Source organism: Solanum dulcamara, chromosome 12, assembly GCF_947179165.1.
Source record: "Solanum dulcamara chromosome 12, daSolDulc1.2, whole genome shotgun sequence".
In the NCBI taxonomy this organism is placed as follows: Eukaryota; Viridiplantae; Streptophyta; class Magnoliopsida; order Solanales; family Solanaceae; genus Solanum; species Solanum dulcamara.
Window position 1 is genome coordinate 9,002,881 of NC_077248.1, and position 26,141 is coordinate 9,029,021.

At 36.1% G+C, this 26,141-nt stretch overlaps 1 protein-coding gene and 1 pseudogene across 1 annotated transcript; one reads left to right on the forward strand and one right to left on the reverse strand.

Annotated features, from left to right (window-relative positions):
- Positions 1–4,436: 4,436 nt before the first annotated feature.
- LOC129876289 (transcription factor MYB1-like) lies at positions 4,437–5,680 on the reverse strand. Its single transcript, XM_055951677.1, has 3 exons — positions 5,528–5,680; positions 5,326–5,455; positions 4,437–5,108 (listed from the first exon to the last, which is right to left on the reverse strand). Exons 1-3 carry the CDS (start codon positions 5,652–5,654, stop codon positions 4,568–4,570), a joined length of 798 nt encoding a protein of 265 aa, XP_055807652.1. The 5' UTR covers positions 5,655–5,680; the 3' UTR covers positions 4,437–4,567.
- A 625-nt stretch (positions 5,681–6,305) lies between these two features.
- Positions 6,306–8,024, forward strand: LOC129875573 (uncharacterized; annotated as a pseudogene).
- Positions 8,025–26,141: the final 18,117 nt, after the last annotated feature.

Sequence of the window (26,141 nt, forward strand, 5' to 3'; positions counted from 1 at the left end):
AAAGAAATAAAGTAAACATTATAATTAAAACATGATTTATTATACAAATTTTATTTATTTTCATGAATTAGAAAAATATAAACATATTATAAAATTATTTAAAAATTTTCAAGCTTATCAATATTCATATTTCCTTCTGGGAAATTGAAGAAATCTGCTACATCCAGATGCATATGCTCAATATTATCTTCAGGGATGTATAATATAGTTGAATCAAATGTTTTGATGACCGGTAGGTCCGTGACTAATGCCTCATACCTCCACATCTATGACATATACTTTCTAAATTTTTTTTTGGTATAGCTTCTTGCTTTTCACTCTTCCTTTTGTATTGCTAATCATTTTTCGGTGCCAAACGAGCATCATAATTATAATTTCTTCTTCGACCACGGCCACGACTGGGCCATGACCTCTTTATCGTTGGTTATAGTTTGCTTAATTTACTTCAGGGAGTGACAAAGAACCAACGGGCTGACTATCATAATTTTTCATTAACAATTCGTTATGTCGTTCAACAATAAAAAGGTGAGAGAGTAATTTAGAATATTTTTTAAAATACTTTTCGCGATATATCTGCAGGAGCATATTCATGGGTGAAAATATGGAGTATGTTTTTTCAAGTTTGTCTTGCTCAGTGATTTCTTCTCCGCATAAATTTAACTGTGCTATAATTCTAAATAAGGCAAAATTATATTTAGTTATATTTTTAAAATCCATTAATCTCAAATTGAGCCAATCATAATGTGCCTGTGGAAGGATGACCAACGTCAGGTGGTCATATCTTTCTTTTACATTCTTCCATAGTTTAAGGGGGTCTTTTAATGTGAGGTACTATAATTTTAGCCCCTCTTCAAGATGGTGGCGGAGAAATATTATGGCTTTGGCATGGTCTTGACTAGATGCCTTATTGTCATCTTTAATGGTGTCTATCAGACTCATCGATTCTAGGTGTATTTTGACATTTAGTGCCATGATGAGTAGCATTTTTTAGATATACCAAGAGCAACAAATTCAAGTTTAGAGATATTATACATTTTAAGAAAATAAAGTTCTTACCCTTTTGTTACCTTTTTAAAATAGTTCTAAGTGATGGAGTTTCTTTCTGATAACGTGTTATAAAATAAATTAATTTAGCAAATTAATAAGAAAGAGAGATAGTAAGAGAAACAAAGAGAGATTTGTAGAAGAAGAAAGAAGTAGAAGAGTTATGTTTCTTCTTTAGTGTGTATTAATTCCATAATCTGTAAAGGCTATTTATATCCAAGGATATCAAAAGATAAGAGACAGAGACAAGACAATTTGACACTAGTGGATCCTATTCTCTTAAATGGAGCATCCACTGTAGGATTTTATAATACTTCATCAATATCACCATACGTTTGACCACAAATTTTTCTAAAAATATTTGACTATTCCAAAAAATATTATTTTATACATGTAAGTTTTAAAAATTATTAAAAATACCTTGTTATATCCCGTATTTTATACCGTTGGATATTTTAAGGTAGCCGTGGTGAAGTTAAGGGAATGACCATCTTTCAAAATTTATTTTAATATACAAGTTGGTTATGAACATTAATAGTGTGGAAATATTGGGAAAGGCAAAGGGCAAAATAGAAAATTCGCAAAGTAGCCTATATATATATATATATATATATATATATGTTGATGAATTTTAAGTCATCTTTATCCATACATTTCATCTACATTCAAGAATGATCTAGAGAAAAAAAAGAAGAAGAAACCTTAAGCTAGAAGAAAGAGGGCTACAATTTGGGAGAAAAAAGGTAAGTCCTCCGGTTTCGTTATGTGAATTAATTATCTAGGGTGCACCACGATGTTATGAAGGTGTTAGTAATGAAAATATTATGATTTGGAGCAGCCCAAAACGTTACCAAATAGCCTCGAAGTTTCAGCTGCGCTAAAGGTAATTCTAAGGCGAGTTCCGGCAAGTTTTGACGAGTTTCGGGTAAGGTAAAATATCTCTTTCGAACTGGAGGTTATGATGATGTTATGGGGTATATTACATGTATTAAATAATGTTGAAGTAGAAAAATTGCATAAGGATGCTTGACGATAGAAACAAACTAGATTAAAGTCGTAGTAGCTAAATCAAAGTCGCGTATTGTGTTGCCATTGTGGTGCTACGGGTGCAACTGGTGGGGTTGCATGTTGCAGGGCTTTAAAGTGATTTAAAAAGGGTGTGGGTGCTACTGGTTCCAGCCACACGACCCTCCGTTTGATATGGTTAAAGATTTTGCGAAATATAGATTAAAAACTCTATTTTTGTATCGTAGTTTAGAGCTTGTATTGTGTAAAGTTGAAGTGAATTACTTGTAAATATGCTGCTGGTTGTTGTTGTTGGTATGGTTGTTGACATTGTGGCCGAGTTGAAATCTCGGAGATGTTGAAGTTATAGGGGAAATGTTACTCGATTTTCGGGAGTAATGGATAAGGAAATGACTCCTATTAGTACTTGGTTGTAGAGTGGGATATTGGAAAGTGAAAGACTATTAATCTTAGTATTACTTTTATGTCAATAGGTTAAGGAGGTATCAAGGCAAGCCGTATTTCAATTAATTCCAAAAAAGGTATGTGAATCCCTTTTTTCTCTTGCCATGTCTTTGGCATGAGTAAATAGAGCTACCCTTCTTCCCTCTTGATATGCCCTTGACGTAAGTTATGATGTTATGACAATATGTTTATGGTACCGAGTCCCTTGATGGGCCAAGTATGATATATGTTACTATCTAAGGATCGGGCCGTACATTCCACGGCACATATGTATATAATGACTCTATGAGGGAAAGTAGATGATATGTAAAGCTTATTCTCTTTCTTCTTTTGGCATGGTCCATAGAAAGCCACAGACGGAGAATGCACAAAGTCTACAAAAAGCGCTTATACTTGCTCATGCATCCCTATGTTAGCTATGCCCTCCTTTTGATGTTTTATACTTTACATACTCAGTACATATGTCGTACTGACCCCCTCTTTCTAGAGGGGCTGCGTTTCATGCCCGCAGGTACAGGCGCGCGCTTTGGGGATCCGCCAGCTTAGAATTCCACTCAGCAAATTTGGAAGAAGCTCCATTGAATCGGAGCCGAATTTTGGTACTAAACCTTTTATGTATATATATTTATGTGATTACGGGTACGGCGGGGTCCTGTCCCACCTTATGTTACTGTTCTTACTCTTAGAGGTCGGTGGACATGTACGTGGGTTGTGTATATATATATATGTGGGTTGTATATGTATATGTGAATAGTTGTGCCTATATGTTACGATAGCCTCGTCGGCTTATATATTGTCTTGCATGTTGGCACGCTATGACTCAAATAGGAGACATGTATACTTATAGCTAGCAAGGGTATATGCGAGTGTCCATTTCGGACACCCGTCACGGCCCGCGGGGTTGGGTCGTGACATACCTATAAGTTTGTATTATCATTTTATAATGAACATGTTCCGTTAAAAAAAATTATAACATAATTGATAACAATCAACAACAACAAAATAACAATATGGGCAAGAACAATACATTAATTGCATTAAAAATAAATTGTTCTTTTTTCTCAATTTTGTCACTCAAAATATTCTTTTCCAGAGGAGGTAGTAACAAACCATTCTTTTATTAATAGATAGAGATGTTATTTAATGGCGTTGATTGGTCACGTTAATGGAGTAAGTAGGTAGATAAATATTAGTTGGAATTAATAACTTATGTTTTTTTTTATAAAATATAAAAGTTTGGGATAATTTTTAAATTTTAAAAAATTTCCAAATATTAGAATTTTGCCCAAATACTAATTTTTTTGTAGAACTTGGGAACTTGGGATGTTTGCCAAATATATTTGTCAAGTTATATGGCCAAACACTAATTTTTATTTTTTTTTAAAAGTTTTTTCCAAATATATTTGGGCCAAACGACACTTTAATCTTAATGCTTGCATGTCGCACAATTCCTACAAATCAATGCTTTAAGTGGTGAAATGTGTATGTTGTGTTTGCCTCGGTGAGCTAGGTAATATTAGCATAATATTAATAGCATTAAATGATTTAGAATAGAAAAATATAACTCATGTGTTTCTAACTGGGCCAATATTTACAAAAAAAAAAAGAAAAAAAGAAGAAGCCTATTTTGAATAATTAAAAAATAGCTCATTTTACAAGCAGAAAAACAACTCATTAATCATGCCCTTACCGAGATATTGAACTATTAAAATCCTAACCATTCAATCGGTATTTATTTTACACTTATATGATTAATCAAAATATCAAATCAAAGTTCAAAAGAGCCAAACTAAAAAATCGAAGAATCAAAATCAAAGAACCAAACCACCAAATCGATTTAATCTAATTTTTCGATTCTTCGATATTTATTTTCATCCCAAAATTACATAGCCTAAAAATCACACATTTTATAAAAATAGAGTGCTTGCACTTATAATAATTCTATAATATTCAAAATTACATTCCTAACACTTGTAGTTGCGATATAAAGTGTAAAGGACAATTACATCCCTATTACAAGTTTACAATATTAATATTGCCATTACATATCTCTTTAATTAAGTAGATTCCATAAGTCAATATCAACCGAAAATTCATCCCAATCATCATTTTGTCCTTGTTCCATGGAGTTGCCTTCACCATTGTATCCCTTGTGCAACAACGTTGTTGGTGTTTTTTCATAATTAGTTATAGCTTCTTCTTCTTCAATTTCATTGCAATTTTCCAGTAAACTTGTCCACCATTTAACTCCATCGTCGTCTATAGACGACAACGTTGTTTCTCGGCCTGTTGTCTTGTCACAAATATTTACTACTATTTCTTTGCAGAGTTCGTCGTCTTTGTCTAATGTGTTTGTGATCATACTTTTGTTGTTGCACCAATGAGAAATATTCTTCTTAGCTCTTGAGAAGTTCCGAGGTTGAGGTCTTATTATTTCATTCTTACTAATTTCTCCGCATTTATTATTAATCTTTTGACGATAAGGAGGAGGAGGAGGAGCAACAGTATTTAACTTCTTTTGAAAGTGAGTGTTCCAATAGTTCTTCACATCGTTCGCTGTCCTTCCCGGAAGTCTACCAGCAATAAGTGCCCACCTATACAAAATAACGTAACTTTTAGATGATATGATTACGTATATTCATCAACATCATATATACCATCATGTATAATAGAATCGTACCTGCCTCACGATCGGACTTGTTAAGACATGGTATTATAATTGCGATAATAAAAGTTGTATAGTAAATTTCTAACATCATAAATTTTTAAGTGAAATGATTGCTCTGGAATATGAGATTAAAGTATACTTGCCTGTTGCCTAAGAGCTTATGAAGCCTCAAAATGAGATCCACTTCATCTGGCTCAAAGTCACCTCTCTTTATATGTGGCCTTAGATAATTGAGCCACCTCAATCGACAACTCTTCCGACATCTATTCAGACCTGCATTTTTTACGTGAAATTTAAGAAAGAAAGAAATACAAAAAAAATAATAGTTGTTGTTTGTTAGTTTACCAGCTCTAGCAGGGACAAGATGCCACTTTCCTTCACCATACTTGTGAATGCATTTTTTTAAAAGAAAATCTTCTTCTTCAGTCCATGAACCTTTCCTCACTCCCAAAGATGTACACAGAGTATTCATTATAATATATAGTTCAAGTCATATTTTATTACCATTTCATCTGTCTATATATACAAAAGGTTAAAGCACCTTGATGTACGTGGAAGGACTTTTAACCACGAAAGGGGCATTCCACAAAGAGACACTTGTTATAAATTGGACACTCATTTTCCACAAAAACATCCAAATTCCCCCACGTCCCCCCTATTAGCTATTCTGCCAGCCTTGGGGACTCCCTCTTTCATTTCCATCACTTTTAAGTTTTATTTTTTATAAATAAATAAATTATTTTGTGACGTGACTATATTTAATTGGGTTTTGATTAATTATGACTTCCGTTTATTAATTGTCAGCCACGGAAACATCTATTTAATATAAGATACAAGGTGATTTTACCATTGTCTCATCATCCATAATATTACTATAGACAGAAAATAGGAAGATTCATGATTACAAGAGACGATGGGGCATTATCAAAAATAAATACACATTAGTCGAAGATGTCACTGTCATATTTCTTTATTCAAAAATTTTATTAAACACACGTAGAGTCGGTATGCTAACCACTATTAGACGCATAGATTTTTTCCACCCCAAAATAATGAGAAATTTATGATGTACAATATGATTTTCTCATTCATTTTTCATCGAATCAGTTTATTGCAAAAACACATGGAGGTATAACAGATTTTTGCTAAAATATTAGAAAGTTTCCTAATATTTTCATGTAAAAACATTACTATTATTTTTTCAATTAAAATATCTGTGAAAATAGTCACACATTTTTCAGTAAAGAATTTCAATAAAAATATAATATTTTTGTCAATAATGAATGGATATGTATAAATTTAATAACCCTACTTAATAGAGCTTACTCTGTGTGGAGTGTGGACTGATGATTGTGAGCCCCACTTGGAGATCTCCTGTTTAAAACTTGCTCCCACCACGTTTTATGCATTTTTATAGGGTTTTTAACCAAAAAACAAATTAAAAAAATTAAAGGAAAACAGAACTTGAGAAGAGGTGCTAAGTAGTGATTTCAACCAATTCCTCATACTAGCTTTTGTGTCTCAGAATGCCTAATAAAATATATGATCATTTCTCAAACTATATATCCAAAAGTTTGTTTTTTGAAATTAATTGGATTCCGTGACCCCCTTCCCACCATATGAGTCTGCCTCTATACAAATATTAACGGAGGAAATTGAGAAAATTAAAGAAGTCAAAAAAGGTTTGACATAATATGGCTCAACCAAAGAAACATTGATTTAGAAGTGATCAAATCAAAACAATTTGTTATAATATATGAAAATATATTCTGACATATTATAACAGATTATATATATTTAGATTCTAATATAGAGATATTTAGTTTATTTAGTTCCTAATATAGAGATATTTAGTTTTCTTAATTATAGCCTAATTATACTTTTGTATTTGTGTATATAAACTATTGAAGTTAATGAAATAAATCAATGAATTAATCTCTTTCATGGTATCAGATTTCTAGGGCACGATCCGACCTTCTTCTTCTTCTCGGATTCCTGCTACTGCCGCCCCTCTCCTGGCGGAACTCTTTAAGATTCATGCAAGATCCCATCGGGAAATTGATCATATTATTCCTTCGGCAGCGGGCACGGAGAAACGACCTCAACAAGAGGAGGACAAAGAACTGTTGTCCATCCTGGACGCTACTGTTTTCCCATGGCTCTACGCTACTATCTCTAATGATCTTTTGCATACAATTCTTGAACCCAACACCACGGCGATGGAGGCTTGGAATCGCTTGCGTGATATATTCCAGGATAACAAACACTCTCGTACTATCACCCTTGAGTACGACTTCACTCATGTCGACATGACAGATTTTCCAAATGTCTCTACCTATTGTCAACATCTCAAATCTCTAGCGGATTACCTCAAGAATGTCGTCTTTCCGGTCACTAACTATCGACTAGTTCTTCAATTAGTCTCTGGCCTTACCGAGCCCTATCAAGGTGTGGCCACTCTTATTCGCCAACGTGATCCGTTGCCTAAATTTTATCAAGCCCGTTCGATGCTTACTCTTGAAGAGGCTGGCCGTGCTAAGAAAGCGTACCAAAGCTCCTCGCTGCCTTAATTGCTCGCTCTTCTGAGGGTCCTCCTGATGTTCATGATAATTCATCTTCCAACCGCAATTCTAATGGTGGGAAGAAGAACCACAACCGAAGCAATAATGGGGAAAAATATCGCGGCAACAATGGTGGTTATGGAGGCGGCAAAGAAGCTGCCAGCAGCAGTGGTAATATAGGCCGTGATGGTCAGCTGGAAGACGGCAACAACCGCGATACTGGGCATCAGCCAGCGGGACAGAACCCTCCGCCCTATTCTCTATGGGCTGGCGGGCAGTAGGGGCTGTGGATGGCATCATGGGGTCGTTAGGCTATACTACCGTGTCCATATCCTTCAACTTCCTGGTCCCGACCCAATTATGGACAGCAACAGCCACCACGAATGGATGTTCTTGGCCCCCAACTCAGCAAGCCTATACGACAGCCCCTACTCCTACGGACATCGAAGCCGCCATGCATACTCTTGGGATCACTCCTCCAGATGCAAATTGGTACATAGACACCGGTGCCACTTCTCACATGACATCCACTAAGGTAAACTCACGTCTTATTTTAATAAGAGCAATAAACATGGTATAATTATTGGTAATGGTCAATCAATTCCAATTCATGTCTATGGTCACACGACTTTGTCTTTCCCTTGTCCTCCCTTACACTTAAATAATGTCCTTCATGCCCTCACCTAGTTAAAAATTTGGTGTCCGTTTGCAAATTTACCACTGATAACTCTGTCTCTTTTAATTTTGATCCCTTTGGATTTTCTATGAAGGATTTTCAGATGAGAGGATGGTAATGAGGTGTAACAGTCGGGGAGAGCTTTATCTAATCACCAATCCTATCACTTCACCATTTACTTTTGCTACTTTGGCACCATCTCTTTGGCATGTTCGTTTGGGTCACCCGGGAGCACCTGTGTTGAATTCCCTTAGGAAGAATAAATTGATTGATTGTAATCTAAGTAAAGATGTTCCTATTTGTTATTCTTTTTCCACTTGGAAAACATGTTAAGTTGTCATTTTATGCTTTGAATTCTAGCACTCTTATGCGAATTGATATAATACATAGTGATCTTTGGACATCACCCGTTTTGAGTTCCTCAAGTCATCGATATTATGTCTTGTTTATGGATGATTATTCTAAATTCTTGTGGAAGTTTCCTTTATCGCATAAATCACAAACCTTTTCCACATTTTTAACTTTCAAGACATTTATTCAAACTCACTTTGAGTGGGACATCAAGAATATTCAATGCGATAATGGCAAGGAATTTGATAATAGCCTCTTTGGGGACTTCTGTAGAGCTAATGGTCTGTCGTTTTGATTGTCATGTCCTCACACATCTCCTTAAAATGGGAAAGCTAAAACACAAATCCGTAGGATTAATAACATTGTTCGTACCTTGTTGGCCCATGCTTCCCTTCCTCCTTACTTTTGGCATCATGCTTTGCAAATGACAACTTATCTTCTCAACATCATTCCTCATAAACTGGTAAACTATCAATCCCCTTTTCGTATTCTTTATCGGAAGGATCCCTCTTATTCTCATCTTCTTGTAATTGGGTATTTATATTATCCTCTCATTCCCTCCACACTCATAAACAAACTTCAACTCTGGTCAACCCCGCGTGTTTTTTTGGAATATCCATTACATCATTGTGGGTATAAATATTTTGATTTGTTATCTCAAAAAATCATCATTAGCCGTCAAGTAATATTTGATGAGACACAATTTCCTTTTGTCAAGTTACATACTCCTTAAAATTACACATACCAATTTTTAGATGACGGACCATCTCCCTATGTGGTTCGCCATCTCACTACCTCCATAAATCCACCAAATCACCACCTTTCTCCGGCACCACTGCCCATCCCGCCGTGCCCAGCCAGCGGCTCAACCCTCTCACCTGGGCAGATCGCTCCTTCGCTGCCTGTTGGGTTGGCCTTAACATCTTCTTTTGCTCTCCCACCTAGCTCTCCTCCTCCACCCACTCTCGTCTCTCCCTCTAGTCTACCCACCGGTCCTGTTACTAGGAGTCAGCATGGGATCCATAAGCCTAAGAGGTCCTTCAACCTTCTTATATCGGTCTCAAAGTCCTCTCTACCCCGTAATCTTGTGTCTTCTCTTCGTGACCCGAATTGGAAATTGGCCATGGATGATGAATATAATGCTCTTATTTAAAATAAGATGTAGAAATTGGTGCTCCATCTTCCAAAATGTTAATGTTATTTGATGTATGTGGACTTTTGCTCATAAAGAAAAAATTAATGGTTTGTTTGAGCGACATAAAGCTCATCTTGTAGGTGATGGTAAAACCCAACAGGTTGGCGTGGATTGTGGTAAGACATTTAGTCCAGTTGTCAGACCGACGACTATTCATATGGTTCTTAGTTAAACTCTCTCGAAGGCATGGCCGATTTATCCACTTGACGTCAAAAATGCTTTCTTACATGGCGAACTCAAGAAGACTATTTACATGTATCAACCTTTGGACTATCGGGATCCTAATAGACCTAATCACGTGTGTCTGCTGAAGAAATCACTTAATTGGCTGAAATAAGCTCCGCGGGCTTGGTATAAGTGATTTGTTGATTATGTCCGTACCCTTGGGTTTTCTCACAGTAAGATTGATCATTCCTTATTTTTTTATCATCAAGGTACTTCTATGGCTTATATTTTATTGTATGTCGACGATATTATTTTATCTGCTTCCTCAAATGCGCTCTACTAGTCTATCATATCGCTTCTTAGCTCCGAATTTGCTATGAAAGATTTGGGCTCGTTGAGTTATTTCTTGGGCATTGCTGTTACTCGTCATACATGTAGTTTATTTTTATCTTAAAGAAAGTATGCGGTCGAGATCATTGACCGAGCTGGCATGTCATCGTGTAAGCCATCTCCTACTCTGATTTCTCTAAAACCAAATCTCGGGGCTACTACAAGCGTGCTGTTAGAGGACCCATTTCTTTATCAGAGTCTTGTAGGGGCACTGCAATACCTCACGTTCACGAGATCGGATATTACTTATGTTGTGCAACATGTATGCTTATTTATGCATGTCCCATGGGATGAGCATATGAACGCTCTCAAGCGCATCATGCGCTACCTATAAGATATTTTGGATTATGGTTTTCACCTTTATCTCTCTTCCACGACCACTCTTATCTCGTATTCTAATATTGATTGGGGTGGGTGCCCCGATACACGACATTCGACTTCGGGTTATTTTGTCTTTATGAGTGATAACTTGATCTCATGGTCTGTCAAACATCAAGCTACTTTGTCCTATTCAAGTGCAGAGACAGAATACAGAGGGGTTGCCAATGTGGTTTCTAAGTCGTGTTGATTGCGAAAATTGCTTTTGGAACTTCATTGTCCTATTCCACAGGCTACTTTGGTTTATTATGATAATGTTAGTTCTATTTATCTGGCTGGTAATCTTGTTCAGCATCAACACACTAAGCACATTGAGATGGATATATATTTTTTATGAGAAAATGTGGCTCGTGGCTAGGTTCGAGTGTTACATGTCCCCTCTCATTATCAAATTGCAGATATCTTCACCAAGGCCTTCTGTTAGTGTTGTTTGAGGATTTTCGGGATAGTCTTAGCATTCAGCGACCTCTCGCTTCGACTGTGGGGGTGTGTTAAAATATATGAAAAATATATTTTGATAGATTATAACAGATTGTATATATTTAGTTTCTAATATTGATATATTTAGTTTATTTAGTTCCTAATATAGAGATATTTAGTTTCTTTAATTATAGCCTAATTATACTCTTGTATTTGTGTATATAAACTATTGAGGTTAATGAAATAAATCAAAGGATTAATCTCTTTCACAATTAACCAGGAAAAAGAGTCACAAATCGGGCACTATTTTTTTTCAAACTCTACTTATTAATACGATGTATATGTGTGTTTTATCCTTTATGAATTTTGTTAAATTTATTTTCATAAAATAGGATAACGATCCACTAGTGTTGAACTTGAATTGCATTCTAATTAAGTTTAGAAATAACTTTACTTTTTTACTGTAAGTTCTTATTTTTTTTTTAAAAAGGCATAATACATAAATATGCCATTTAACTTGATCTTATTTTACATTTATACCCTCCAACTTTGGGTGTGCACAAGTAGACACTTAAACTTGTATAAAATTAAATAAATAGACACAAATGTCCTACGTGAAGGGGAGCCTTGGAGTAACTGGTAAAGTTGCTGCCATGTGACCAGGAGGTCACGGGTTCAAGCCTTGGAAACAGCCTCTGGCAGAAATGCAAGGCAAGGCTGCGTACAATAGGCCCTTGTGGTCAGGCCCTTCCCCGGACCCCGCGCATAGCGGGAGCTTTAGTGCACCGGGCTGCCCTTTTTACACAAATGTCCTACGTGATACAATACACGTAGGACGACACATAAGACACAAAATTGCCATGTAGGATGCCATGTAGGACAAATGTGTCTATTTATTCAATTTTGGATAATTAAAGTGCTTACTTGTGCACACTCAGAGTTGAAGGTCATAGTTGCCAGTTGAAGCCAAGTAAAGGGTCATATTTATGTATTATGCCTAAAAAAAACTGCCTCCAATGATCATTGATGCAAAATATATAGTTACATTTCAGAGTTTGCGTCACGCCCTGAGCCTACACCCTAGATGTGACCGACACTCGAAAATCATTCCTAATCTCAAATGAACCGCTTGGCCTGACTTACCACTAAACGGAAGACTTATGTCACAACCTAACCCAACAGGCAGTACGGTCACCCACTCTAACACCTAGATAAGAGAACCATTACAGAAATAACATGCAGAAGTTTAACAATTGCCAAATACCAACCTAAAAGGTTAGGAATACACAATAATTGAAATATTTTAAAACTCTTAGGTTTATTACTAGAAACATACTAAAACCCCAATGATACTAGTCTAAATAGGTAAAAGAGCTTCTAAAGATACAAAGTATGAACAAAAATATGACACAACTCCAACCATAAAGAATGAAGAGTAGAAGCTGTTGGAGACTCATCTTCGTCTTCACCTATGAAACATCATTGACCCTGCAACCAGACTATGCCAAGTGGCATAACAAGAGTAGTATCAGTACAAACAACACATATTAGTAGGAATCGTCGGTCAAACCGATACCCACCGCATAATATAAAGAAATCATTAAAAAGAAAATATGCTCTTAAGGAATTACACCGCCAAACTTTTATGCACAACTATTACCATTCTCGATAACCTCATTAAATTCGTTCAAGCCTAGTTCTCATACATTCTAGTTGGTCTGCTGCCAACTTTAATACAAATCAAGACTTAGCCATCCTGACACATAAAGGAGTTTCCAACTGCGGATCACCACTAACTCTGTCTAACCAGCCTACTTTCCTTAGTTTACACACCAACACATGGCCCTAGAGTAATTAACACCTCACTTGGAAGAGGAAAATATTTATGGGGACTTAGGCTTACCTTCTACGTATATTGGCTCGCCATGGCGGGACCTATCCCACTTTGGCGGCTTCACCACAACAGGATTCCTCCCGCCAGGGCGGCCTGCCCGGAGACAAAACTCTGAATAACCTCCCAATCCCCTTTTTAACTCATGTGCCCACAGGACATCAATAATACCTGACTATTAAGTCATAAGTATCACTTCACAACGCATTGACTAATTTCCACTTGTTTACCAACAACCTCATAAATACTATGTGGAAACATCTAGCACCCATAGCATAATCCGAATAAGCATATGCAGGAACACATTATCAATGTACCATTTCAGGGGCAATATATAGTTTCACAAGGTAAATTTCAATTACAATATTCAACATAGCTACATTTGGACCTTCGGTGCTTTCATATCAACCACTAATCAGAATGGGCGTGTTCAATTATGTTTGGGGCAGTTTCTCTGTCATTAACCATATAGTCAAGATCAATTCACAGATGATAGTCAACAATGGTTCTCTTATGGAACCCATACCCAAATCATATATGTGTCGGAACGTAACACTGATACAATATATATGTCGGAACATGACACCCGATCTTATATATGTATCAAAATATGACATTCGATCTAATATATGTGTCGGTATGCAACACCAGATCCAATATCACAATCACAACCATAACCACATTCACATGTCCACAACTAATATTTCACATACTTGCACAATCAAGTAATAGATTCATTGCATACAATTATTCATAATTAGTCATTTCATTAGTTTCATTCTATCTTCCCTTCATTAACAATATCTCATCAAGCCTTCTTTATCAAGGCATCACTTCTGATAGAACAAGTTCAAGATTATAGATTTTGGTCTTGAGATTATAGACCAATCACAATAATATATCATTCACCCAACCATAACGATTAAATGCATGGTAAACATCACAGTATTACTCAATCATTATTAAAAGTCTCTCTATGATATAATCTAAACCATAGCTTATAGCTACAGGCCATCACATAGGTTCATGGCATGAGATCTATCAACACTAAGTCATTCATATTTACCCTTTATTTCGTGACTCACATTAATCAAGTAATTCACAAGAAATAATCAACATAAACACATACAATCATTGTATAAGCATATTTTAATATGCATGAATAACCCATAATCCCCAAATCTCAGGATTCTATTATGACCCAACTATTGTCTATACTTAATCTCATAAGAATCATTGGCCTTCTAATAATTTCACAAAGATTGACATTCAAAAATTGATCTTTATCACTAATCACATAATAATCATGACCCACAATATACATTTCCACTCTAAATAACAATTTACAATCATTTAACCTCCTTTATATTTTGGCCCGTTGGATCCCGCTCCTGCGGCCCAAATCCTACTCTGGCACCCCAATATGGACACTGCTTAGTAAAATGGGTATAACTATTTACTCCAAATGAGGTAAATTTAATAGCGTTGGAAATAAGACTTACATACCTTTAACTTGATAGGTCACAACCTCCTAATTCTTTATAGGCTGAGAGTTATGATCATTTGAAGTCGATCCTAGTTTGAACTCAAGTCCAAAACTAAATCGGAAAGAAACTTTCAACTCAACTTTGACATAGCATCATAGTACGACCTTAATTTACAACTATAAACCTCAGTTCCAAGAAATCATATCTTCTACCAAGACTTCACTCGCATACCAAGGAATTGATCCTAGTTTTATGACGAAAGTGATTCGTATACCTTTACCATAGATATTTTTATTAACTACGGATTAGGTCATTACAACTTAACTCATTAAAAAGATTTTAGATGGGCACAAGTAGTATACGCAAACTTAATTTCTCAAAATAAAATCTGAATACTTAAATATATATAGAATATAATTAAATATTTTAAAAATATAAACTCTGAAAATAACTGAATAAACTCTGTCAGTGACTAGTCTATGAAGCCTCTAAAACTGACTCTGAAATAGGTACCGGGATAAGCCCACGACTACCTCAAATTGGTAAATAAAGATTGAAAAATGAAGACTCAAGAGCTCCTCTGAATGTAAATAGGTCTCACCAAAAGTTAGATGGAATTTCGATCTCCAACGATGTGCCTGCGTAGGATCTCTATCACCTTTGTCTGCATCATAAAATGAGGCAATGCCAAATAATGTTAGTATGTGAAATATACGATATGTAAAATAGCTGAAAGGAAACTTATTCAAAGATACTCAACTCAACTTAACTCATAGGAATCAAAAAAACTTACTCAAAGATACTCAACTCAACTCAACTCATAGAAAACAACTATGAAAATAGCTCAACTCAATATAACATGCAATATGTCTAAAATAATGCTTTAAAAGATATGAATAAGTAAATGTAACTCATTATATAAAAATATAATACTTTACTTCTTGGGGAGTTTCTCTAAACGACAACCACCACTTAAGCTAGTGATGATACAACGAATTACTGTCTTTGCCATAGCATTCAATACTTTGCCAGGGTAAGGGACGTAAGCTCATCTCTGGATCCAATAAAAGTCCTCTTTTGGGACAATAAGGAGTCGTCTGAATGAATGGTACAATCCTATCCTACACTGGCTACGTAGTTTATAGGGTTTGAGTTATCTGAACTCTTGCCCAGATCGGTGCTCAATATTACTTCCAAAAATATAATTATTGTCCTCAGATCTCAAGTGAGTAAAAATACTCAATTAACTCATTTAGTCTCTTTTGGACTTAGCTCAAAACTCAATTCTTGTCAATTCATCTCTTCTCTTTAAAATCAATTTAATCTCAACTAGATGAATGCATTTTAAAACATAATTTTAACTTCTCAATCTCAATCTCAAAATAGATGTTTTCATGTAATAATGCTCAACTCATTTATGCTCAAAATACTCTTGCTCAAAATAATAGTTAAGAGACTTCTCAAACTCATGCTCAAAATAATAATTAAGAGACCTCTCAAGCTCATACTCATGTCATACTTTTTCTCAATTAAATGATGAAAACAATCATTCTTAAAACTCAAAATTAATGTATAAAATAACTAGGAAAAAACTCAATTAGTGTTCATGTGAATGCAAACGTGAAACCATAATCTCAATAACTCAACTTATCAATGTATAATCAAACATATACTATAACTCAGTAATAAATTATATAATTAACTTCAAGATTCAATTTGTTGGGATGTAAACTCAAACTCAAACTCAACTTGACTATAGAAGGATATAAGGTACGAGGACGAACTTAGTCCAATGTTGTGATAGCCTTACATACTTTAAAAGCTCCACAAATCTTGATGAAGAATCCTAACTTGAAGAAGAACAATCAAGAGACCTCTTTCTTAAAATTATTGGATTCGTTTTCTTGAAAACCCTATGGTTAGGATTTAAGATTTCTCTTAGCGATTCATGAATTGATGAAGAAATTTGGGTTGAAAATCTTGAAATCTATGAAGAAGAACTTACCTTGATGAAGAACCTTGAAAGAGAACCCTAACTTGATGTGTTCTTGAAAATTCTTGAGCTTTCAAGTTTAGGAGTGAATAAGAGGGTTTTTAGTTAAGAAAAACTGATTTCTACATGTTTAGGGACATTAAAATAACTCCCTAAAGTGTTATAAGACAAAAATACCCTTAAAAAATAGAAGGGGCATCATTTGGCTTAGGTAGTGAAGTCCGTAGCCTCTTCGTGTCATGGAGCCATCGCGGACTTCTGCCAGGTTGGAGTGTCTTTAGTAAAACGATCATAACTTTTTTTACTCCAAACTACAAATGAGGAAAACTTGGTGGCGTTGAAAAAAAGGACACGTAGATCTTTAATTTGATAGGTCATGAGTTACCTAACTCTTAATATTATGAGAGCTATTGTCATTTGAAGTTGACCCTTATAAGATCTTATACAAAAACTTAATCGGTGAAGAATCTTTGAACTCGACTTAGTACTAGAGGTTCCTTATGCCCTAATTCACCTTTAATACACTTCAAATACTTAGGAGTTGATTGTAAAATATATATACAATTAGAAGTCATCGGGTTTGGGCCTATAAGCATATGAAAAATGGCTTAAACTTAGCTTATATTTTTGGGGTGTTACAGTTTGGCATACCATACTTAATACAAGATCTTGGGATAGTAATAAATTTAGATAAACTCTACAAAGTTAACACCAGAAAAAAGAGAGAGTCTAAGCTAGCTATTACTTTGCTAACTTGAGTCCTTGACAAATAGGATTCCGAATGGTTCATCAATAAAATTAGAAGGTTTGACATGCTGCATTCTGAAGAAAGGGAGCTCACATATGTCGATGTTAATTAAATCCCTAACTTTCCTCGGGAGATCAAAGAAAGAGTTGAAATCATGTATTGCATCAATATTATGAGCTTGTATCTCCACCTCCCATGTTTTGCTAATTAAAATCAGTCTTATGCTGTCATTTATGGACTCTTCTAGGTGGTGTCTGTTCAAAACCCATGCCATTAGGACACGAGCAAATGATATTCGATCTAACTTAGTATTACATTCATCTGCATATAGAGGTACACCTAATCTACTGCTTATTCGACTCAATGAGTCCATACTCCAGCAATTTAGTGGAAGGTTGGGGTATTTCATTCAAATAGGTATTATTTGCAGTACTTCCTTGTTAAAATCAAATTTTGGGCTCCATACCTTCACAATTATAGGGAGGTTATTTAATAGATGAGGGCCTGAGTAAAGTACCTTCATTTCTATCATCCAAATTAGCAAACCGAACAAAAAAATACCCATCATTTTGATAAATATACCTTAGGCTTACTCACAGTATTCACTTGCAAAGCTATGTACCTTTCCACAATGGCTATGGTAGGTGAATCCCCAATTACATACAGAATCAAAGCCTGCTTCTATTCCTCTGTAGCTTTATTCACTTCCTCTTTGTTCAATTCAAATACGTTCTCCCCATTCTTCATAATTGAAGCCACATAGTTAAGACCCATAACCTTAGCCGACAGTCTATTAGTATCAAAGAAATTAGACCATTTGTGCTTAGGGTTTCTGGAGAATTCTGTTGATTTTCTGGCATCCCATCCCTTTTCTCAGATTAGATCACGAGATACGATTATAATGCCACGGATATGACATAGGAAGAAGATTCTCTCATCGGAGATAGTAAAACCAAGGATGAGTAGTGTCGAATTGGGGGAAATTACTACACGAGAGGATAAGCAACCTACGGAACAATGGCCACCTCTAGCTAAAGAGGTGACTCCTAAAACTAATGGAACAGTAACGGGCTCCGTTAATTTGGAGAAAAGCAATGCAAAGATATGGCACCAAGGAGAAGGAAGGTAAAAGCACTGTGAATTTCCATTAAACAGAAAAGAAGTAAGGCCATTCTATGCAGTATTAAGAATTATGATGGCAACTGGAAGAGGGACAATGAGACTATTGGAGAAGCAGCAGCGCATTATTTCCATAACTCATTCATTGAAAAAGAGCAAATTCCTAATTTTGGAGTTTTCGAGCACATTGACAGACTTGTTACTGATGAAGACAAAAATATGCTCGACATATTTCCAGAAGAAGAGGAAATTAAACATGCGATTATATATAGATCTCAACCCCAATAGTGCTGCTGGTCCGGATGAATTCAATGGATTCTTCTTCCAGAAGTGTTGGTACGTAATCAATGATGAGTTGATCAATTTTATTCAAAGCTTTTTCTATGGTAAAAGGCTTACTAAACATTTTACTCATACTTTTGTAGTATTAATCCCTAAAGTAGATGAACCTCCTACCTTTGCACATCTTAGACCTTTAAGCATATCTAATTTCTCTAATAAGATTATTTATAAGATCTTGGCTATTAGATTGAATAGTTTACTTCCTAAATTAGTAGTCGATAATCAATCAGGGTTCATAAGTAGGAGACATAACTGAGAATATCTTACTTACCCAAGAGATCATTCATGGTAGTAACAAAGGCAATAAGCAGATCTTGTTTTTAAATTAGATATGGAAAAAAGCTTATGATAGAGTTTCTTAGTTATGCATAATCTTCCTTCTTAGAAGATTTGGTTTCTCTGAGATCTTTATTGACCTCGCATGGAGATTAGTACCAGATATTTGGTATTCTATCATCATTAATGAGGAAAGAACAAGTTTTTTTAACTCTACCAGAGGGTTAAAATAGGGTGATCCCTTATCCCCTTCTCTCTTTATTTCAACTGCTGAATTATAATCTAAATTACTCAACAAGTTACAGGGACAAATATATAGGCTATAGTATGAACTCTAATGGTCCCAACATTAGCCACTTATCCTATGCGGATGATATCATATTGTTCACTTCTTGGGATAATTACTCCCTTAATACTATGCTAAGGCAATTAAAGAAATATAAAGAGGTGTTAGGGTATAAAGTCAACAAGTAAAAAAGATCATTACAGCTTCTCATGTCTCTAATGACACTCACAATAAAATCAAAAGGGGCAGGCTTCAGGGTAGGTATTTTTCGTTTCACATATCTTAGTTGTCCCATTTATAATGGAAGGAAAATAATTACTTACTTTGCAGATATGACATCATCTAAGATTTTAAAAAGAGTTTATGAATGGAAAGTTAATCTCTTATCTTATGGAGGGAAAGCTGTAATCATACAACAAGTAATTCATTCTCATACTATGCATTTATTGGTTGTTATGTCTCCACCTAAAACTATTCTAAAGCAAATTGATAAATACTTGTCCAATTTTTTCTAGGGTCAAAGTGAAGGTAAAAAAAAGTACCATTGGAGTGCTTGGAATAATATTTGCTATTCTAAGGATGAGGAGGGCTTGAGATTTAAATCTTTTACAGATATTCAGAACTCTATCATGATTAAGAGGTGGTGGCAATTAGAACTCACAAGTACTTATGGTCTGAATAACTAAAAGCCAAGTATTGCATCAGAATCAATTGTATTACTAGGAGATGGAGTTTAGGTCAGTCTCAAAGCTGGAATGAGCTTCTCCAATGTAGAAGTATTGTTGAACCAAATATGCTGTGGAAAATCAGTAATGGTTCTTCTATATTTTGGTGGGACAATTGGACAATAAGTGGGGCATTAGTTTTACTGTTAGAATCAGGTCCAGGATCAGAAAATACTTCGGTCAAAAACTTTATGAATGGAAACAAATGAAACATTGATAAGATCGGAGAAACTGTTCCCAAGAACCTACTCAACATCATTGAAAAAGTTCACATTTTTGACTCGAACAACATAAATACACGCATTTGGACTGTCAACAATGATGGTGCCTTCACTTGCTTTTATACTAGAGAACTGTAACACCCTGTACTATTTTAACTTAGATATATTCCGAGAATCCAGAGAAAACATAAAAAAGTGGTGAAGTGACCACTTTCCAGTGGCCACGAGTGGAATCTATGATCCGCAGGAGTACCTACGAGTAGTAGGTGACCAATCGTAGGTCACCCCAGGACTTAATCAAATTCGAGTTAGTAAGGACCATTCCTACAAGTCTAAGTTATGACTCGTCATTCGTCCTATGACCCATAGGAGCCCCTCGAAGGTCCAAGAGCACAATTCTAGTAGCTACTAGAATTGTCACCAAGACCCTACGATCAGGGTCTACAATCCGTCTAGGGTTCTATGACCCATGGAGAAGGATTTGTAGACCCCCATATCCCCAGTCAAGTCTACGATTGGTCTTCTCGAACTGTTCAAGGGTCGTAGAAGAGAAGTCGTAGACTCCTCAAGTTCAATTCCAGAATGTCTAGATTTTTGGACTATTTCTTCGAGAGGGACCCTACGGTCTGTAGGAAAGCCATAGACGACCCCGACCAGTTTTTAAGAAGGATATTTGGTCCTTCCCCACCTTTTTCAAACAAAATCCAAGACATTTTGGGACTATAATTAGTACCTTATCAGTATCGACATGCCTTTTCTCTCATTAACACTTAGAATATTTTGAGATTAAGGATTGAGGAGAAGAGGAGAAGCTAGGTTTCAAGCATTTCAAAAAATTTCTTCGAGTTTCGTCTAGATAATTGATTTTTTAGGTATGTAAGGCTATCATAACGTTGGACTAAGTTCGTCCACGTTCCCTACATCTTCATTTGGTTAAGTTGAGTTTTGATTGAGTTTCGATGCTAATAAATTGAATTTTTAAGTTATCTATATAAATTCTATTGAGTTCTTGTATATATTTAAATATACTCTGATGATTTTCATAAGTTAAGTTCTGGAGATGTGTGTTCATGTTTGCATTGACATGAATCCTAGTTGAGTTGTGCATTAATTATTTATGCATTGTTTTGAGTTAAAGAATGATTTGTTTCATCTTTTAAATGAGCAAGAAGTTTTAAGCATAATTTATTACTTGATTTGTGAGTCTTTGTTTCAATGATTTAAGCATGATCTCTATCAAGTCTAAATGAGTTCAAGTATTGAGCAAATATAGTATTTTGAGCATGGGATTGAGAAAGAAGCCCGATGAGTATGAATTAAAGATATAAGAAAGCTAAAAGAAGTATTTTGAGTTCTTACTCACAGTTTAGTATGAGCATTACATTTCATGTTTTTGGAAGTAGTATTGAGCACCTAGTTGGGCAAGAGTTAATTAACTCTAGTTTCATAAACTACATAGTCAACGTAGGATAGGATCATACCAAAAGTCGGGCGACTCCTCATTGCCTCTGAGAAGGCTCATAAGATGAATCCATAAGTTAAAGTTTGCCCCATACCCTAGCAAGGTATGAGATGACTCTGGCGACGTGGGCAAAATGTTGTATCATCACGAAGATCATAGTGGTGGTTATCGGTTAGAAAAACTCCCCAAGAAAGTAAAGTTATATTATTTTAAGTTGTTTTTGTTGCATTTTTCACCTGATTAAGTTAAACTGACGGTTTACTATATTATCACAACCTTTTGCATATGAGTTACTTCAGTCTTCAGTTCAACTTACTTATTTTCTTTCTGCCATATTACATACCGTAAATTTCATTTATTGATGTTATACGATGCTGCATCTTTTTACGATGCAGACACATGATTTGGAGATCATCAACAGACGTATCATTGAGGATCATTCTTCGTCAACTTTTGGTGAGACCTCCTTACATTCGGAGGAACTCTTGAGTCTTACTTTCAGTATTTATATATTAGTAATTGAGGTAGCCGTGGGCCTGTCCCGATACCTACTTCAAAGTTAGTTTAGAGAATTCATAGACTAGTCAGATAGAGTTTGAGTTTATTCAGTTTTATTCATTTGAGCTATGTTTTGAAACAATGAGTTATATTTCATTTATATTTGAGTCTTGAGACATTATTTGTGAAGTTAAGTTTTTATACTTATTTATGCCTATCTGAGTTATTTTCATGAGTTAAGTCTTCCGCTTAGTGAGTTAGCCAGGACAAGGGTTCGCTTGAAAATCAACAATGATTTTTGAGTACCGGCCACACCTAGGATGTAGACTCGGGGCACGACAAGAACTCACTAGACAAAAGAACAACAAGAATGATACCTACAAGAATCTGTGGCACAAAGGTATTCCCTTCAAAATCTCTTTCCTGAATTGGAGGATCCTTAAAAAGAAGTTACCTTTAGATGACACCTTATCCAGATTTGGACAACATGCAGTATCTAGATGCAATTGTTGTGTTTCTCCTCATTTTGAGACTATATACCATGTTTTTTGCTGAAGGTGAGATAGCCAATAGTGTTTGGAACTATTATGCTAATCATCTGTCCGTGAACAATCAAAGTAATACAGTTAGACAGATTTTATGGAATTGGTGGGCACATGATAGCAAGAATGCACTACAAGGATCGATGTATGGTCTAACTAGTGTCTTCCAAGATTATAACAATCTTCTAAAGGATGCTATTGGATTATATAGAATGGATAAATATAATATGGCCAATTTTAGGATTACGAAAAAGAAACAAGGCATTGGTTAACTGGGATGGAACAATGATGAATCTGTTAGCCTGATAACAAATTCAACATTTGAGAGCTTTATAGATAGGAGGAAACCCCTGATAACTCCAGCAGTGGAGTTTGATCTGAAGGAACAAATGTAGAAGAGGAGCTCGAGAGCTCACGAACAGTGAGGAGAATGTACAGAGAAGAAAGAAGGAAGAAGAAGGTTGTAGAGAGAAGGAAGAGAAAATGTATAGAGAGAGAAAAATATCTTTTCAGAATGAATTGATACACATACATGCTCTTCAGCTGTACATATACACATATTTATAACTTGTACATGTACAGTATTTTGTATTCATACCAACTACTACGTAACTGACTTCTAACTACTCATAACAGTCAACTAACTACTTTTAACTCCTCATGACAATATTTCAACCAACTCTAACAACTCTTCAATTCATGGAAGCTTGCTATGTAAACACTCCTCTTCAAGCTCATGGTTTGAAGAGATTCATCATTCCAAGCTGGTTCAACAATTGTTGATATTGAGATTTTCCTAGACTTTTGGTGAGTATATCATCTAGTTGGTCCTTTGTGTGTATGAAGTTAGTTTTCAGCATTCCTTGACATATTCTTTCCCTTACAAAATGGCAATCTATATCAATATGTTTGGTTCTCTCATGAAAGATGGGATTGGCAGCAATCTGAATAGCAGCTTTGCTATCACAGAACATATTGACAGGCAATTCAATTTGGACTCCCTGCTCTTTAAACAGACTTACCAACCAGGTGATCTCAGCTGCACAGTTGGCCATGCTTCTAAACTCAGCCTCTGCTGAGCTTCTGGACACTGTCTCTTGTTTCTTAGATTTCCAAGAGATTAGTGATCCTCCAAACTTTACTAAGTATTCAGTGACAGACCTTCTTGTTTCCAGACAAGCACCTCAATCTGAATCACAGTAGGCAGTTAGTGTATTTGTATCTTTAGATGACATTAGCAGCCCAAGGCCTAGAGCTTCCTTGAAGTACCTGACAACTCTCAATGCTGATTCCATATGTGACTGCTTAGCCCTGTGCATGTATTGGCTCAACACCTGAACTGGGAAGGCTATATCAGGCCTGGTCATGGTGAGGTACAGGAGTCTTCCCATAAGTCTTTGGTACATTTCAGGTTGCTGCAGTGGTTGGTCATCAACTCTGCCTTCATGTGAAATGTGTTCATCATATTTCACTGATGTAAGCTTTTATTTTGTTCTAGTGGTGTTCCTGCAGGTTTAGCTCCTCCTAGCCCACATTTAGCAATTAATTCTAGTGCATATTTTCTCTGAGATATGTGGATACCTTGACTGGATCTAGCACACTCAATGCACAGGAAAAACTTCAACTCACCTAAGTCTTTCATTTTGAATTGCTTTTGTAGGTCTTTTTTGTATCCTCTACTAGGCCAGTGTTACTACCTGTAACCAGTAAGTCATCCACATAGACAAGCACAATAAGTATATCACTATTAACTTGCCTGGTAAATAGGGAGTAGTCATGATGGCTTTGATGAAACCCCAACTTCAGCAAGGACTCAGTCAACTTTAAGTTCCACTGCCTGAGGGCTTGTTTGAGTCCATACAAGGACTTATGGAGTTTGCAGACCTTGGTATTGGACTCCCCCTGTCTAGAAAACCCATCAGGGACAGTCATGTACACCTCCTCCAGCAGGTCCCCATTGAGAAAGGCATTGTGGACATCCATTTGATGAATGAACCACCCCCTAGAAGCAGCAAGGGCCACAATAGCTCTGACAGTGACCATTTTTGCAACTGGACTGAAGGTTTCACTATAGTCTAGACCTTCTTGTTGATTGAACCCTTTTGCCACCAGTCTAGCTTTCAGCCTTTCAACCTCACCTGTGGATTTATATTTGACTTTGTATATCCATTTACAGCCAATAGGTCTCTTGCCAGGAGGTAAATCAACTAGGGACCAGGTATGATTAGCCTCGAAAGCATCAATTTCCAACTGCATTACCTGAACCCATTGAGGATCAAGAGAGGCAGCTTTATAGGAGGTGGGTTCAGTGATGGCTGAGTATGCAGCTAGACAAGTATTGTAAGAAGGAGATATATGAGAGTGGGATATATGTGCAGAAATAGGATAGGAACAAGAGTTGCTTGTAGGGATTGTGATAAAGTCTTGAAGCCAGGATGGTGGCTTACTTTATCTGGAGGATTTTCGAGAAGGGACAGGTGGGGAAGGAGGCTGAGACTGGAGGTTTTCAGGAGGCTGAGACTGGAGGTTCTTAGGAGATTGTTGGAGGGAGTCTGAGTGTGGATTTGGAGAGGTATAAGAGGAGTCTAGAAGTGTGAGAACTAGGAATAAGGGGTTAGAGGATACTTGGACATCTTTGAAAGGGAAAATGTCTTCTTTGAACACTGCATGTTTGTTCACAAAAAATGACTTGGAGTAGAGATCATACAAGAGGTATACTTTTTTGGATGGGGAGTAACCCATAAGGACAGCTGGTATGGCTCTAGGAGAAAATTTGTCAAGAATATGTGGGCATGTGGCATAACAGAGACAGCAAAGACTTTAATGTGAGCTAGAGGGGGGGGATGTAGATGAAGTAGCTCAAATGGGGTTCTGAACTGAAGCAGTTTTGAGGGAATTCTATTAATAAGGTAGACTGCAGTGGTGACACATTCACCCCAGAATTTTAAAGGTACAAAGAATTGGAACCTGAGTGCCCTGGCTATCTCCAGAATAGTTCTATACTTCCTTTCAGCAACTCTATTTTGTTGAAGAGTATAAACACAGGTACTCTAATGGAGAATGCCAAGTGTAGAGAGCATGGTCTGAAATGCAGTGCTAAGGAATTCACTTCCATTATCAGTTCTCAGAGTTTTTACAGTTGTGGAGAACAAGTTATGAACCTGTGTGAAAAAATTTCTTAACACCACAATTGTGTCAGACTTAGAAGCTATAAGAAAGATCCAAGTAAACCT

Bases quoted from the DNA above. Each gene is read 5' to 3' on its own strand.
- LOC129876289 (XM_055951677.1), bottom strand. From the start codon at position 5,654: ATGAATACTCTGTGTACATCTTTGGGAGTGAGGAAAGGTTCATGGACT. The intron at 5,456-5,527 runs GTAAACTAACAA...TAAAAAATGCAG, and splicing joins TCTTGTCCCTGCTAGAGCTG to GTCTGAATAGATGTCGGAAG. The intron at 5,109-5,325 runs GCAAGTATACTT...TATTTTGTATAG, and splicing joins CATAAGCTCTTAGGCAACAG to GTGGGCACTTATTGCTGGTA.